The sequence below is a fragment of the Chiroxiphia lanceolata genome, chromosome 5, assembly GCF_009829145.1.
Source record: "Chiroxiphia lanceolata isolate bChiLan1 chromosome 5, bChiLan1.pri, whole genome shotgun sequence".
In the NCBI taxonomy this organism is placed as follows: Eukaryota; Metazoa; Chordata; class Aves; order Passeriformes; family Pipridae; genus Chiroxiphia; species Chiroxiphia lanceolata.
This window is the reverse complement of record NC_045641.1, coordinates 22,261,365-22,279,105: the sequence shown is the minus strand read 5'-3', so window position 1 is coordinate 22,279,105 and position 17,741 is coordinate 22,261,365. Positions and strand designations below refer to the sequence as shown.

The following is a 17,741-nucleotide window of genomic DNA, read 5'->3' as shown; positions in this document are numbered from 1 at the left end:
GCTATTGCAGCTAACAGTCTTAAAAATGGTCTTAAAACCAAAAGGATCTTTCCTCCTTTTTCCTCTTTACATACATCTTACTTAGGAAAGTAACCACTGCCAAATGACAAAAAAAAAAAAAAAAAAAGGAAAAGCATCCTCTTAAAAGCATTTTTTAACATTCTGCTTACTAAGTGGAGAGGAAATAATTATACACCTCAGCTCATCCTGTAAGTAACAATTTTGTCTTGTAGTTAAGGCCTAAAAATCAGATAAGCACTAAACTTCAAAAGAAAATGTATACCAGATAACAGTTTGAAATGCTGGACTCTCCAGATGCTTTAGAGGAGAGAAGCAGACTTCTGAAGTATCCTGAGCTCAAACTCTACAACGTGCAAAACAAAGATTTACATCTGTAAAAACCTGGAAAGTCAGAGCATTCACTGACAAGAGTTAACTACTTGGTACTCTTTCTAGAATGTTTATTAATGAACCCATGTTTGTTTGACCTTGAAATGTTGGTAGTTTATTGCACTTGCCCGGAGCAGTAGCTGTTTCCAAGGAAGCTGCTTAGCAGCCACGAGATCTGCCAGGAGGACCGGGTGTCACATTCTTACTCATTGTGTTTACTCAATAGCACAGTCCAACTTTCCAGAGACACGAAACTACTGTGATTTGACAGCAACTATTAACTGCTTTGCGAACTTGGCCAGGTGACCAAAGTTACTTTTAAAGTGTGTAATCAATCTGCACATCTATTTAAAACCAGTGCCACAATTAGCACTTAAAAACCACACAGTTTTACGCTATTTGGGTCAAATTAATTTTATTATGCTCCATGATGAATTGCCACCAGTGCAACATCCTATTCACTGTACATTTCAAAAATTCACATACTAAAAATTTCATTTTGATAAATGGAAAACTGAATGATTGAGAAATTCTTACGGATTTCATACGTACAAGTGGCTAGCTGATATTGTCTATGCACACAGAGTGTTGAGATACAAAAGCCTCATGCTAGTTCATTAATTGCTAAGGCTATCTGGACAGTCATTTAACCAGAATATATAAGAGGCCTTCATTACAATGTTTAGCAACAATGCACCAGTATCATGAAATGCTATCTTCTGCTTGGAGTGCAAGTGGCAGAGTGCTGAAGCATGCAGTCATGACTAACTTAACTGCCATCGCAGTCTTTATGCCTGAAATTTATCATGAACAAACACTACTTTAAAGTAAATATTAACCTGGTCACCACAGATCGTGAGTGTACTTTTTGTATGAAGAAGCAGAAAACCCAAAAACTTTCTTTGGCCAGTATCTACAAAACAAAGTTTTATTCAATAATGTAACTTCAGAGCTCCCAAAACCTGGAATAGAAGTTTGATTAATGAATTGTGATGCTTAATTATTAACTATATTACAGAAATTCCAATTCTGGGAACATAACAGCTAAACATATCTAGTTAAGTAGCATGTTAGGAAAACCTCTAGGTCTCATTTGCTTCATTTTAAAATGCCCTATATGCAATAAAAATAAGGGAGCAGTGCCAGAAGTTATATGAAAGCCATACAAATATTTTCCTTATACACAAGTTGTTAACTCCACTGCCATTAGCTATCCCAGGCTGCACTTGCACTTGATACAAAGCTCAAGCCATTACAACAGCAAAGCTAGCAGAAGTGTTTCCAGCAGCAGAGGCCAATGAGAAAGTTACCGCAAGAAAGTGAGACCACTTGGCAATTTTTTTCCTCAAGTTATGTGCTTAAATTACTCTTTGAAGGAAGTTAGCATCCTCTGAATAATTTAACTACAACCTTACCTCTCCCACTACTTTTCAGCAACTTTCTTTTCTTCTCATACGACTAAATTAATTTGCTAAAGACTAGGTTATAACTGGGTTAGAAATCCAAGCCATATCATGCAGGTCCAGCCTGTCAAGATCAGGTCAACACTGGGTTTCAGTCAACACAATTCTGATAACTTAAATTTCCTTTGACACTCTGACTACAGTCAAAGACCCAGGACACTATGCATTAACTACGCTCCAAATATGACTGACTTAACTAAACATTCTGTGTCAGATAACGTGGTTTTTAAAAAGATTTTCTACCTGAAAATTACAGTAAGTACAGTAATTAACTCTGCAGATATTAAATACCCACGTAGCATAGATTAGTATTTCGTAATAGGCAGATGTGCCAATGTTTACTGCACTACAAAGTACACATTATATAAATGTGCAAGCTGTGAAATGAAAATCCCATTTTCTGTCCACTTATTCAAATACTATTCTTGTGAATCAGGTTCTTGATCTTCATCACAACCCTTGGTCTTAAAGCCAACATATGAAGACAGAATACTGCCATAAAATTCAGTACTTATTCGAAGTGTATAATTCTGAGTTAATGACTTTCCAACCTAAAGAATGTAGGACTGGTGCTTCAGCATCTGTTGTGTACCATAATGCAAAGACTGCAAAGTAATACCACTTGTGTTTATTAGCACACCAATGTCCTACAAATTTTAAGAAGTAATTAAACACTATTGAAGCAAGCCTTAAATGCAGCCCTTCAGTCTGAAAACCATAAAAAACTGATTTTAAAAATATATCAAACTGTAGCGATTGCCAGCCTCCAGTAAAGCCCCCAGTAATTTAGATGTCTTCATTCTGAAAGTAAGAGCTGGGAAGGAAGAAAAAAAAATAAAAACCAACCAAAAAACCCCAAGCCCCCCAAACAAACAAAAAAAACCCCCAAACCAAAACCAAAACCACCCTCCCCCAAAAAAACCCAAAGAAAAGATGGAACTTCTCTGCATTCAAAGTTGTCTTTACTGCTATGACAACGTAAAGCCACCCTGTTTAACTTCAGATAGAGGTCCCTAATTGAAGAATTTAATTACTACTGCTGTTCAATAGCAGTCAGTACTGCTACAGTTAGGGCAAGGTAATTTTCACAACTAGCTGTGCATTTCTGAAGTGCTTTTGTGTTATGTAAAGCATACTGCTAAGATTTGAACTGCAATGTTGTGATGTGTTTGAAACCATGCAATAGTATAAACCAGCCTCAACATTCATATAGCATTGCATTTGAAATGAAGGGGCTAAATAAACTAAGAGCTGCATCACTTAAAGAACATAGTGCTATACTAGGTTTTAATAAGAAAATTTAGATACAGAAAAAGTAGGGTATGAAAATAGTGTTTTCCTTCTTGCATTATAACTAAATTACATTAAGGTTTTTGTCAGTCTCACATATTACATTTAAACTCCCTTATTGATGGAATGGAAAGTATTCACATGTACATGATCATCCAGGTGTAAACTTGCACACATTAACAGGGAGTAGCTTTGTCGAGGATTATGACAAACCTTTACAGATTAAATGAGGTATTGCACAGATTAATAAAAAAGCAAAAGGCAACAAAAATATACAGCAAATTGGTAGAACATTTACATGATAATTTTACAGAATCCATAGACAGAAAGTAGTGTTTAGTATATCATTCACCTTAAAAAATATATATATAATAATATATGATCAATCATCCCATTCGTCATCATCCTCAAAGTCTTCTTCATCATCTTCATCCTCATCTTCATCTGTAAGACAAGAAAAGTGAGTCACTTGAATGCACAGAATTAACATGACAAAAGTGTTACTGACTTGTCTCACAACTTTCTGAAAACAGAACAATCAGTTCAAGGTTGTCATGACAATACATTTGGTAATACTCTATTTTAAGATTGCTAGACATGACATTCAGTTTAGATAGTTACTAGCTGGAAGTTAAATCTAAATTGTTTCTCTTCTCACTTCTTCCCCCAGGTAGGAAAAATGTATCTTGTTTTGTGCTAGGAGAAAAAGAATCAGAAACTCTTGATTAACAGTTACTACTTATTACTCTTTCTTAGAGTAATGTGGCCAGCTTGTTTCAGACTGCGTTTTAAACTTCAAGGACAGATTAATTTCTGAAATGTAAGAACTGCTTCCCCAGGTTTTCTACGTAATGGAATTTCTGTTTACTTTACAACAGATTAAAAAAAAATGTTGTGAGCTAAACATCATTGTGGATACTGGAATAACTGGAATATTCTACGCTGTGTAATACACATCAACTTCAAAATCAATGTTTAACTTTATTCACCCTTCTGTTTTTTTATATACATCATACTTAAAAAACTGTAGCCTGCTAAACTTAAACTACTTATTTGTTAGGCAAAAGCATTTTCTTTCCCACGAAAACACTGCATTTAGCTCCCTTCTGGTATTTAATTTATGTAAAGTACCAAAACTGAAGATTATTACATAGGGTAGCAAATCAACAAACTATACTGCACTTGGTCAAATGCTCTGCAAGACTGCATACTCAGTTCTGGTATCAAGGCAAGCTATGGAAGAAAAATATATCAAAGCCTCAATGAGAGAGATGTACCCAAACAGCTGCACTGCAGCTACAGAACTACATTTATTACAAGCTGGTATTTGAGAAATGCAAATCCTCTTGCAGCCCTAATTCTTCCAAGCACTCAAGCTGATTCAGTACTGGTAGGGGACTAGTCAACTAACACTAGATACCCAATCCTTATCCAGTAGGTGGCAGCCAAAGCCCACTGGGAGCTACAGCACAAGAGCTGAATCTTTGCCTTCAAGAAACAGTGTTAAAAACCTTCCTTGCAAAATATTTTGACAACTAATTTCATCAGACAGCTAGTGGATAAAAATAAGTCAGTTGTAAAAGAAAAAAGAAATCTTTCTTGTAAAAGAAAAAAGAAATATTAACCTCATATTACCTAATGGTAATTTTTAATCCAGGATTCCTGCAAATTACTACACTTCAGTAATTCAAAGCATGAAGGAACCATTCAGAAGCCCCTCCCCAAGGGTATGCTGAGAGCATTCTGTACTGGACTATGTGCTGAAATCCCTGCTTCTCTCCAACAGTATTTTATGATGAATAGAAATGATAATGCTTGAAAACCTGACATCGTGAGATCAGAAAAATGCCATCAGACGCACCTGAAGAATGAATGGCTTTGCTCCTTTTCTGCATAACTTCCATTAATGCACCCACAATTCCTGAGGTGGGTGCAGGTGTAGGTGGTGCACTCTCCTGACCATCAGATACCTTGGAAAAAAGGTTAGAATAGAAAGATGCAATTAGCAAAACAGAGCTTGTGTATTTCAAGAGAAACCTCCTTATAAGATTAATGAGTTTATTTTCTGCCAGAAGAAAGTGTAAATCAGCTTGTTCCTTTAGCTCTAACTTTAAAGTCTTTATTTATAAAAAAACCCAACTTTTTTTTTTTTTACCATATAACACAACTGTAGTTAGCCATACTCAAGGTTTAATATTTCAGCTCTGACTATCACAAAGTGAGTGCTCATCTAAAGGAAAGCTTCTTAATATGGTTGTTTAGGCATGACTTGTGTGGCAGGGTAATCATTATTTATTTTATCTTTGGTATATACCACAAAATATCTTTTCTTGCTTGGGTCTGTTTACTGAGACTGCTTTAGGTTGATAATCCCTTCTGAAAGTAATCAATACTGCATATATCTAATAGCAAATAGATACGAACACATCCTCATGCTTTTTAAATCAGAAGTCTCAAGTGCGGAAGTACTAACAGGCAAATTATTTTTAAGATATTCAGTCACACTGGTAAGAAATAGTAACAATAAAAGCCTACGCTGCAGCAGGAACAGCAGAGGCAGCTCTCATGGGCAGCATTTTTCCAGACACAGACACCTTCTTACAAGCTTCAATATTTGCATAGCACAGCTCCATTTTAAGATGGAAATAAACATTATCCTAAACTCATTCCCTGCAGCTGTTTAGATGATTTTACTGAAGTATTCAGAAGAGCAGCTATTGTTCATAATTCTTGCAAAAGTTCTGTACAGCTGTGATACCGTGGCATCATTGTTTTAGAATTTATGTTTGAAGATTTACACAGAAGTGAGAAATGAGTTTGAAACAAAGATAACTTCATGTTCTAATACTCATCCACAGGAACTGTGTGTTCTCTGCATTTTGTCAGTACTCCTGCTTAAGTCATCATTTCAGAAACTCTAAAATGTACAATCCACCCCAAAGCAGAGCGACAATTTATTGTTTACACTGCAGTACTGCAGCCATTTGCAGGTCCCAAAGGGACCTGGATGAGAAATAGTTTTTACTCACAGATTTCAGCTGTATACCCTGTCGTATCTGGTCTAGCAGTGCATCTCTTCCTGAGCAGGACACTGGTCGACTGTTCTGTTCTACCTTCTTTAACTGAGCTCCTTCTCTGATTTGATCCAAGAGTGCTGCTTTGTTTCCCGCAGGAACTGGAAGCTGGTGATCAACCTCTGAAGGAAGGCCTGGTGGTGGTGGAGGACCGGGAGGGGGAGGAGGAGGCGGAGGGGGTGGAGGAACAGATGACCCACTTGCTGGTGGCGGTGGTGGAGGAGGAGGGCCAGACGGTGCAGATGATGAATGCACTGGCGGTGGTGGAGGATACATCCGGTTTGGAGGAGGTGGGGGCACTGTTGCACCAGGTCTAGATGGAGGTGGAGGTGGAGGTGCTGCTGTGGGAGCTCTTGAAGGAGGTGGAGGTGGTGCCCCTCTGCCCCTGGCAGGGGGAGGAGGAGGGCCGGAGCTATGGGGAGGTGGTGGTGGAGGTGGAGGGGGTCCTCCTCTGCACGGTGGTGGCGGAGGTGGAGCTGAAATGAAACAAAGTAACTTCAAATTACCTGCTACTCAAGACCCATGAGTCTTTCAGAGACTAGCAGAAAAAGAAAACAGGCTGTGCCTTGCCTTTTGCAAGGATCTCTGTGCCTGTGCAAATTTCACCAATTCTGGATTAAACTGAATACAGCTGAATAAAAGATTGCCTGTATGGCAAACCAAGCTGTATATAGTTTCTAGGTCTGTTGTGAATTTTATAAGAGTCAAACACTGCAGGAAGCAAGTCTAATACATAAAAAGACTGATTAAAATTCAAAAGAAACCTGTAAAGTTTTGTTTAGCTAGAAGAGAATGAAAAAGGTTTTAGACAATAAAGTAAAAGACACAATTTCCACTTTATAATCTACCCATTATTTTATTAGGTAGCTACAAAAGCAAATATTTTTTGAAGCAGTATCTTCTAGTAATAAAAAAACCCCTACTAATGCATTACAATGCAGCATAAGCTGACTCTTAGTCCCTTTTACTGAAAATTACTTCCAACAATATCTTTATGGCAGGGACCATAGAAGGGAAACACTTCACAGCTACACACAGGATCATTTCTCTGTGAAGTGGCCTTGAAATGTACTTGCTTTGATGGCATTTTAAATAGCACTGTTTCATTTCCTCTTCCATTAGGCATCTAATGACTTATGGTACTTTAGGTCATGTGGTTGTTACATGTAACTACTTAATAATCCAGGTGCTGTCATATAACTAAGAAAATTCACATTTTATATCATATGCTTTTATAACATAAAGGGTGTTACACTGAAGAAGATACTTTTTTACTCTTCTATTATCCCCTTCATTTTACTTGCAGAGAAAGCAGGTTGGCTACACTGGAACAGGGAGGGAACATCCCTAAAAATGGGATTTTGAGGAAGCAGGAGACACTAGTATCTCAGTCCCTCCATCCATGCTCATCTTTAAAGAAAGATATTGCTTCTAAAATCACGTGCTATGTTCTTAAGTTCCACAAACCGCTCTGGTTTTTTCTATCCCTTCATAAGAACAACACAGGGAGAATCATCTCAAACTTCATCTATTTTCCAAGAGACATACTGCCAACATTCTTGATTTTAAAAACTCCCACCACTTTTTGGCTGGCATAGCTGTAGTTTCCTTTCCGGCCACTAGAGGCCGGTATTATCAAATGTAACAACTCGGTAAGCACTACAGATAGCTGGGTTTTTTGCATTACTGAGAAGATATTCAATACTGTCGTGCCCCAGAGTCTGTACTGTCTGTAGATTTTAAAAACAAAGTTTTCCTGCGGGGAAGAGGTTTATTTGCATCATATCTAGAGAGATATGCCACATCCAATCTATGGAAACAGAGTTCAGCCTGTCTGCACTCAACTGAAGTGCAGTGAAGGAAGAGCAGCAGGAAGGGAGCATCATTACCTCATCCTCTCTCCCTTCCCCCTCAAACAGATGGTACAAGCAAAGCAAGCAAATAATTTGTTTTTTTATAAATGCACATTAATCTGTGCACTATATTAACAAAAAAGTTTGTACAATCTTTTTTCGATAGTACTGTCACCAAAAAAAACCAACCACCAGTGCCAGAACTAGGGAAAGGGTAGGGGAAACAGGATCTCAGAAGAATGACTTGCCTGCAACTCTCTAGTCAGCATCCTAGCAGAAATGTAAGCACAGAAATTCTTGCAATAAACACAAAAATATGTTTCAGTTGAGAAAGAACACTTCAAACAGCAGTCAAGCCTACACATTAAATAACATAATTGTGGATAAACGCACTGAAATACTGCAGTATTTTATCTACCTCTATCAAAAAGCACAGAGGTAGATTATCATCATGCATGTCAAAGAAGAGGCAGTTTTCCTTTTAATTGCATACATGCAAGTGGCCATAATGTGAAGTTAACACATATGAAATAGAAAAATAGGCATTTTTTTAAAGATTTTAAGCTAGTCGTAAGACTCCAAGGCAAGTATTCTCAATCCAATTTTATGGTTAGCAGTCTGGGATCAACAACTCTGTAAACATTTAAACAGACTTAATATTATATAAAGAAGCTGAGAGATTTACTATGGAGAAAAAATCAAAATGGAAGTTTTGTTTGCAATTCAACTAAGAAGTTTGACTGCAATACTAAAAATTATAGTCAAACAGATGCAGACTAAGGTTTCTCATCTAGGAAAGAAATCACACAACAGCATGAATACTTTGAAGCATATGCTTAGATGCCAGCTCAAATACATACCGCTCCACCGTGGGGGACCTAAAGAATAAATGTAACAAGTCATTGTATCCTGAATCTGTATCTCTTCAGTCTATTGAGCAATTTACTCACTGGTTTCAAACTGTTATAATTTCAAGGGCATCTACATTAGATTTCTCTTGAGAAGTGTTCTAAGCAAATTTTTGAAAGTTTGACACTAGCAGTGTAATGTAACACTGACTTGCTGTGTTCCACTAGATAATGCATTGGCTGAGATCATATTTAAAGGTTAGGCAAGCAACAGCTTATTTGAGAATTTTCCTGCAGCAAAAGCATGCTCAAAACTAGTATTTTTAACTTTAAATTAGGAAAAAAACCTTTAAAAAATAATACAGAATTTTCAGGTCTGGACTGTTGCAAGGCCCACTACATAGTTCTGCCAGGGTAAATGGGTACCATACATACAACCTGCCAGCCAGGTACTACTGCTACAGCTGACAACAGCATTATGGCATCCAAGATTTTAATTTATTTGTAAGATTGAAATGACAAATAAATATGTAACATATACATTCTGAAAAATCTATATCAAACATACTGCGTAGCTTTGCAGTCAGACTAAGTGCTACCAGAAATTACTTAACTGACATAAATACCCTTATTCCTGAGGGACAAGTACTCTCATGGGTGATGCATGAACATTTTTACATAATGTATAGTGTAAGGAAACATGAAATCCAGTGCAACTGCAGCGACATGAAATCCAGAGAAGAGGATCAAAAACTGCTCACCACATCAACAGTTTCTACTTTAATCCGTAAGGCAAAAAATGTCCTGCTAATTTTTATGTAGAAATAAGAGGAATCCCACCTTGTCTGCGCAGTTCATTTTTAACAGCTTCCACACCTCCTGTTTTTTCAATGAAATCATATATGACCTTTGAAGTTTCTTTGTCTTTTAGTTGAGCCTCTGAAATTCCACATAGATCAAACAGATTTTTCAGTTCTGGGTCTAAGTTGTTCACCTGCAAGTCAGATACATTAGTTTTAAGTAACTTGAAATGTGAGGATATTTTTAAAATATCATTTGTATTGGGGAGGAAAAAAACCCACAAACCACATAGCTGAATAGCAAAGCCAAGTACGTGCCTCTGGGTTGACTTTTCAAGTCAAAAAGTACTATTGTAGGAGACGTAAGTACCCTGCACAAAAACCAAAGTTTTGCATCTTTTCCCTCTTAGTCCCAGATCCCTCCTACTCCCTTCTACTTGAACATCTGTTTACATCACATTATAAATCACAATTTATAACTACTTTGATGTACAGTTAACTGTTGATTTAATGCCAATCTTAATCACTCAGTGTCTTGAATAACTTATTAAATTACTTACATCAAAACCTGTGTTTGGATCCCAACCAACATGTCCAATGTGTCTAAAAAAGCAGAAAAGCCCATTTAATCAGCATAAAAAGGACCTTGTTAGCCAAAATAACAGGAAACCAAGATAACTGGAGATTACTACCAGCTTTGACCTCCAGTCTCACTAAGACATTAAGTAATTCTTACTCCTCAGTGCCTCACTTGAGAATGGAATAGTAAAACATCCTTTACTCCTGCTTTTTGTCTTGTGTCCAGAAGACCAAGGGAAGAATTTATTTCTCCCCTTAGGTTATGGTCTGTAGCGAAACATAAAGGCTCCATGCACCCTGTGATGCATACAGACAATGATGGAAGGACTGCACAGAGATCAATAAGTTTAGCCTTTATACAGCAACTGGACTTTGAGCTACTGCCAGTCTTCAGTGCTATGTAGCTGGAAAATCTCCTCCTCCCTGTCATCACTGTATGTTCTCTTATCACCTTTCTCCCACTCCTTTCAAAGAGAAGTCAGGACTGTTTTCAATTGCCATTTTTTGTGGCTAGTAAGGTATTACTTTATGTGATGCTATAATCAACTAAAAAGGCAGACCAGTTTTGTGCCCCTCCAAGCTACTTCATGCTACTGCTACTGGAAGACAGAACCATAATGTTACCAGAACTCCACATTTTGTGTTTCTTTTTGTCTACGGTTCTGTGTAACCAAAGGCATTTAAAAATTTTATCTACTGATTGATATTTCTCTATTAATAAACAGTGACTGTGTTGGTCTTCACCAGCATCACAGCCCAAGTTATATACAAGTTATAAGTTATCCTACTGGCATATTTGCCTAACAATAGCAAATGCCAGTTTCCGTATGTCTGTACAAACCCAGCAATTACAGTATCTTACATAGTAAGATGACACAGTCGCACTCGTCAGGAAAATTAAGTAGACCTTTAACCAAACGAAACAAACTTTTAACAGACTTCTTTTGGAAAGGTTCACTATTTCCAGCTTAACATTACATTTAATGATACTGGAACCTATCTTTTGTTTGAACTTCATTAAATATTTTATCACCTTACTCTCAGCTTTTCTACATCAGAACCTGATAGACATCATAAGCAAAGCCTCAAAGTCATTTTATATCTATGCTGCTGCACAACTCCCTCCACAAATTCCTAACAGAGGTATGACGCACTAATGCAAATTTTGGCCACGAATGCTGAAGCTGGCATCAGTAGAGCCACAAGAGTGACCAGCCACCAAGCACTCTTCACTCTTTGTTTCACTTTTCCTTCTTTTTCTGTATTTTTCAGTTTAAGTGACACTAACAGATGCAGCACTTCACTGATACTCAGATCAGTAACAACAAGGTTGATGCCTGAATTGTCCAAGCACAGTCTAGATAGGGAAATGTGTTAGCCTGCCTCCTGTTCTGTCCTTCTGTCCACTACCCCATTCTACAGAGCACTCTCTCAAAACACTGTGCAGTAACATTACTGTAACTGGTAATGTCAGCATTACTTCTACAAAGCACATCAGTGCAAGTGATGCAATATAATGGTTCAAAAGAACAAGACATAGACTTGGCATGTAAACCTCACACTGGTTTTCTAATGCTTCACAGAAACCAATCTTTCCTGTAACTAACTCAAGCTCTTTAAATTGCTGTTGCTTTAGCAAATAAAGTACACTTATTTTAAAAGGCAGAAGATTATGACATCAATTATTTTTCAGGAATACAACAATTAGTTCAGTAAAGTGACCAAAACCAAGTTTCATGAAAGTGAAGTTTAAAATGATACATCATTACTCCAAAAGATTAAAGATACATATGAAATGACATTAGGAAAAATCCAATCTATTCCTCAAAGATGTATACATGCATGCTGTACTTCCATCACAAGATACGGGTCCTAGACCACACATCAGAATAAGTTTGTAAACCGAAAGCCAAAGATAAAAATATGGCAAGTTATTTCTGCTGTTATGACAAGTCAAAATCTGCATGTGCATTCTGCATGACAAAACACAGCTAAGCAAGCACAGCTGTAAGAATAACAGTGTTAGAGTTGACCATTGAGGCTGAATATGAGTCTCCACTGAGCTGACAACTTCAATATGGCATCTCTATGCAGCTAAATTGTTTCCTAAATTAATTTTGGATAGCAAGTTACTTTTTGTTTACAGCTGCAGTAAACTCCTCACCTGTGTATAAGCTAACCTGCTTTTAAACACCATTCCAGCTAGCATTCGCTGCAGTTCAGGTTACACAGAACAGTCACGCATTCAAGCCTTGAGCATTTGCAATGTAATTGACACAAAAAAACCCCCAAGACCAAAAGCCAAAACTCCCCTAAAGAAGAAAAAATCCATCAATCAAAAACCCAACTCAAACTGAGAGAAGTACTTACTGAAAATTAGATGGTGTTCCAATATCTGCCTTTGTCAATCTTCTCTTTTTAGTTTTTCCTTTCTTCTTTTCTTTGGTATACGAAATATTGTTGACTTGTGGAGTATAAAATCTGTTAGTTGTAATTTCTGGGTTTTTGATATCAACAGTTGCCATTGGTAGATTTGGGCCTGTGAAGGTAAAGTACAGGATTTTTACTACTGTGTTTCAACAAAGCCATATTTAATCTACAAACTTTGGGAGGTTTTTTTGAGCTGTAGAGTACTTGTAATGCAGCCATAGATCAACAAACATGCATCCAGCTGTTTTCCGGATGTCAGATGAAGAAACTAAGTTGAAGAAAAGTGTTGCTAGAATAGAGCAACAGAAAAATTTTCTAAACTAGAATTTGTTTTTTTGCCATCTGCACAGAATACATGAAATGAGACACACTAAGATACAACACAGCTACAATCCTAGACAAGACCAAAGAAGTGACTTGCATAAACAGTAACACCGAAACACCCAGAAGGCCGTTACCTGGGCAGCACACTAACCGGACCCGAAAGGAGACAGAACCTTTGCTTAATAAGTGAAAATGCCTTCTGCCATCTCATACAGAAACTGAACATACCAACAACTTCAGAATGCTGCTCTGGACACAGTACTGCCTTCAAATATAGGACAATATCTACAGAACTATTTAGGATTTCTTATGTCTTACTCTTTGACAGGTTTACAAAATAATGGAGTCCCAGACAAGAAACAGCTTGAAGAGAGAGTAAAAACAGCACCAGAAATACAATTCATAATCAGCATGCTTAATTTATGTTCTCAAACCTTGTTCTTCATTATAAACAATTCTGAATTATTACTCTAGTTATTTAATATACATCTGAATTATACTCCTGCCAATTTCAGCATTTTAATATTACGTTATTTGTGTAGTACTAGCAAATAAACATACCTAGCACATGTTCCACTCAGGTTTTTTAGCTTTGACAGAAGATAACTCTCAACATAAGCAACTAATAGCAGTATTTAAATACTAAGAGGTAATTATGCATTTATCATATACATTGAGGGCAGAGCAGAATCACAGAATATTCAGAGTTGGAAGGAACCCACAAGGATCATTGAGTCCAACTCTTAAATATGTATACGTACACATAGGCATATTTTTAAAGAAATCTGCAAAAAGGGTAAGTAATTTCAGTTTTGGAAGAATGAGATTAAACAGTTAATTTAAGACTAGTTTGGCCAGAAATAGTTTGAAAATGTTCTCTACTTTCCTGTAAGTTAAGACCCAGTGGTTTGAAAATTAACTAAATTAAGACTCATGTACCCAGTCTTATTGGGAAGATGATAAAAAAAGTCTAATTAGACTTCAATAAATCTGAACCTTATTTTGACACTATTTTTTCATAACTGCATTTTGTATGGATAATTCAAAAGCTCTCTAAGCATTTTGAAAGGACCAACAAGTCTTATGTTCATAGTCCAAAGTCAAAATCAGAAAGGAAAAGTAAACAATACAATGGATAACATACTTGTAGTTAAATACCTCAGTGGAAAGCATCTACTACTAGCCAGGACAAGAAACAGAAACACGACACTGGGATAGACAAAACTCATCTAAAACACATAACAACTCCTTCATTCCTGTAGGAGTCTTAAGGGACAAGATTTAAAACTGCATTGAAACTGCAGAAAAAAGAATTTCTACAATGTTTTCTGCTAAGCACAAATGCTTTGATCTAGAAATGTTATGATATAGACAACTGTCCTTTGAGAATACCACAACATAAACTGACCCCGTATCATTATGCAAAACAATTTGCATTGTTAAAATTAGTACTGAATTGACTAATCATCAAATATTATTAACTCAACAAATGAAGTTCAGTAAAATCTTCAGGATGAGTTGAAAACTATAGTTGTAATTTCATTAGGTACAAAACTAAAAACAGTAGGAGTTAATTTTCACTTTAATCACCTATTATATTTTCTCTGTTATATGCTCTCTATTTTCACCTATTATATTGATATTTACAGTTTCAATAGCTGTACTTACATTGAAAAAGAAACTGGTACCTTTACAACGCTAGTAAATTTGTCATATTCTTACATGCAAAAAGGCGCATTTTTAAAATCCTGAACTAACCACACATGGTTTTAACCATGTAAAGCAGCAGCCATCTGCAAACTGATGTTTTAATCAGCTGAGCTCAAATCAAGGATTCCTTGATACTGATAATATTCATACAAGAGGTCACAGTAAACTTAAGTATGAAAATTTTTCTTACCGTCAGGTTTAGACCTTAGATGTCCACGAGGGATAAAAGAATCTTGGAAAGAATTGCACTCTTCTAGAACTGCCATATTTATATCCAGTAAAATTTTTCCCATCATAAGACATGCACCTTCCCCATCAGGTGCAGACAGCTCAATAAGTGAAGATGAGAGAGGCATATAGAGCTCATCATTAGGAAGCACCTGACAGTACAGTGGTGTTAAGCATCCACTGTTATCAATATCTGTGACATCTTCAGAAGGGGCTCCAGAAAATGTTGTACAGAACATTATGAAATGTTAACTCTAGGAAATTATCTGTATTTTATGTAGAACCTCTCTAGGCATCTGTCTCAGACTACAGACAGCCCTACAAAATATGCAAACTGTTCTAGCTAACAGCTGAAACAAAATTTTGCCACATGGTTCTTCAATATTCTCTCAAAACCTAATACTCTGACAAATCCTTATTTCATCCAGAATTTCACCGAGGTCAGTTCAATCACAATAACTCTTCTTTATTTGCATAAAGAGACCTAGCTATTACACATGAGTAGAACATAAATCCCAGGAAATTACAGACTAATACATTTTACATAACTGTTAATGCCAATTTGAGTTTAATCCTGCAATTCTACAAAAAAAATCTTAAATCCGTATCATTGAAAACGTCACACAGAAAAGACAGCGAGCTTTTTCCATGCAGCTTCAATGTATGCAGAAAATCCAGACTAACAAGCCCCACTAAAACAAAATTCCCCACAGTATTTCAAGCAAGAATCATGTGAGTACAGAAATGTGACTGTTCTTGTTTTTCGTTTTAGAGGTAATCATGCATTAATACCCAGCACAAAAAAAAAAGCAGGTGTTACATCTTTTTTTCCCCAATAGGATTTCACTGCATATAGAGTAAAACAAAATCTAACTGATACTACAACAGGTATGGGAGTTTTTTTCCAGTTACATGCTGATAGTACATATCTGTTCTAGTATTAATTCCAAATACTGAAATGCAAAGTCTGTATAGAATATAACCACCTGTGACTACTGAGGGCATGGTCACACAACTCCTTGCCAGTAGAGAAGTCAGGCATTACAGAATTTGACAGAATCAAAGAAGGCAAATGGACAGATTGTGAAAGACTATGTGGATGTCCCAGGGGAAGTTTATTAAAAAGCAGATATACTGAAATCTTTGAAGTGACAGAGCATAAACCCTATGCCTTCCACAGAACATTCAGGGTTAAGGCATAGGGACAATGACTGCAAGTTTTGACAAACAAATTGGTTGTGTTACAGTAGAGACAAAGGTTTACTTTTTGTGGTAGGTAGTACTACACAGTCACCACTGCTGTTTTAATTCTCATCTGCTCTGCAGATGCTGTTATCAGGGATGAGCAAAACACTAGTTAAAACTTTCTGAAAGCTCAGAAAAGCTGATAACACAATCACAGATTGTATTATTACAAGTGTTTCAAAACTTACCAACCCAGTCACAGTTGAAGGAATCCATACCAAACTGCCTGGCCTAAACTGATGATTGTCGGAACATTGTCAAAACTTAATGTTTATGAAAAAGAAAAAGCAATTTTTTGAGATGTATGAGGGAGGCTTTATTTGGGTATATAAAAGGTATCAGTAGTTCCCATAATGCAGGATTAGTTTAGCATTATGTATTTTGGTGACCTACAGGGATACTTGAATGACTTGGCTAGTACAAATTTTAAGACTACTACTTCAGGCCTTAAGGGGTCCTCAGAAGATCAGATGACTGCATCCTTGCTCAAGCAGCAAACTCACAGTAATATGAGCTATGATCTGGATCACCAACAGAAATGACAGGAGAAATCACTTTTTAACTTCAGTGTGAATTCAGAAACCAAAGACACCAAACTTTATATTCATTGATGTACATTTTTCACTTGATTTTAGAACAGACAGTAAAAAAATTCTGGATGAAACTGATACATAATTTGACTCCTTCCATTAATTTAATGAGAGGATCTCCTGAGGAACCTTTATCTTCATGCTAGGGAGACATATGCCTGGAAAGGCAAATAGATTCGAATAATTCTTCATTCAAAAAAAAGTTTAATATTGACAAGCATATGACATACAACCAAATTACTATGTTACATGGTTAGCCAGATACACTGAAAAATTGAAATTTTTATGTTCTATGAAATCCATTATCATTATGCCTGCCTTTAAGACAAAAAGACTAACTTTGTGTATAGTGATCCTACACATATATATTCTGGAGACCAAGCAGCAAATGCAAGGTACAAAGATTTCTTCTTGGTTGAAGATGAAGGGTCCTCTATCCTATTTGCAACAAAACATGCTCCTCCAAAAACATTCTTTACAAATGCCAGCTAAGCCACAAATCTTTCAAGCCACAACTAAATACCAAAGAACAGAAACAAAAGAAATATAGTAACCTGCAGAACAAGAGTTTACTGCTTTTCCCACTACATGACTGTCCTAATCAAGCCTGAAACAAAGGTATACATAACAGTAAATGACAGCAGTAAGAAAAAATAAAATGCAGTGATTCATGCAAAAAGCTTACCATTTGGTGGGTCTCGTCTTTTTTCTGTTGAAAAAGAAAAAGAGCTATTTAATCATAGGTGTCACAGGAAAAATTAATTCTAAATTTTACTTTCTAGTGAAGCTTTCAATGACCTTAACCACAAACTTAGGAATCTATTAATATCCCTAAAGTCTACTTTTGCAGTTGAAAAAAAGCATTACAGAACAATAAAAACCCAATCTTAGATAATAAGATTTCAAGTGTGCAAACT

General features: G+C 36.5%; 1 protein-coding gene across 2 annotated transcripts in view; it reads right to left on the bottom strand.

The window, feature by feature from the left end:
* Positions 1-788: 788 nt before the first annotated feature.
* WASL (WASP like actin nucleation promoting factor) overlaps positions 789-17,741 on the bottom strand; it is a 49,442-nt gene continuing 32,489 nt past the window's right edge. Inside the window, exons 5-12 of one of the 2 annotated variants that reach the window (XM_032688416.1) lie at positions 17,510-17,533; positions 12,668-12,836; positions 10,279-10,321; positions 9,759-9,912; positions 6,173-6,693; positions 5,005-5,113; positions 3,496-3,587; positions 789-2,667 (exon numbers count right to left, since the gene is read on the bottom strand). In XM_032688416.1, coding sequence (XP_032544307.1) covers positions 3,526-3,587; positions 5,005-5,113; positions 6,173-6,693; positions 9,759-9,912; positions 10,279-10,321; positions 12,668-12,836; positions 17,510-17,533 — 1,082 coding nt within the window. In that variant the 3' untranslated portion in view covers positions 789-2,667; positions 3,496-3,525. Of the gene's footprint in view, positions 3,588-5,004; positions 5,114-6,172; positions 6,694-9,758; positions 9,913-10,278; positions 10,322-12,667; positions 12,837-17,509; positions 17,534-17,741 lie in introns of both variants that reach the window. The other variant, XM_032688415.1, reaches the window with a different exon arrangement.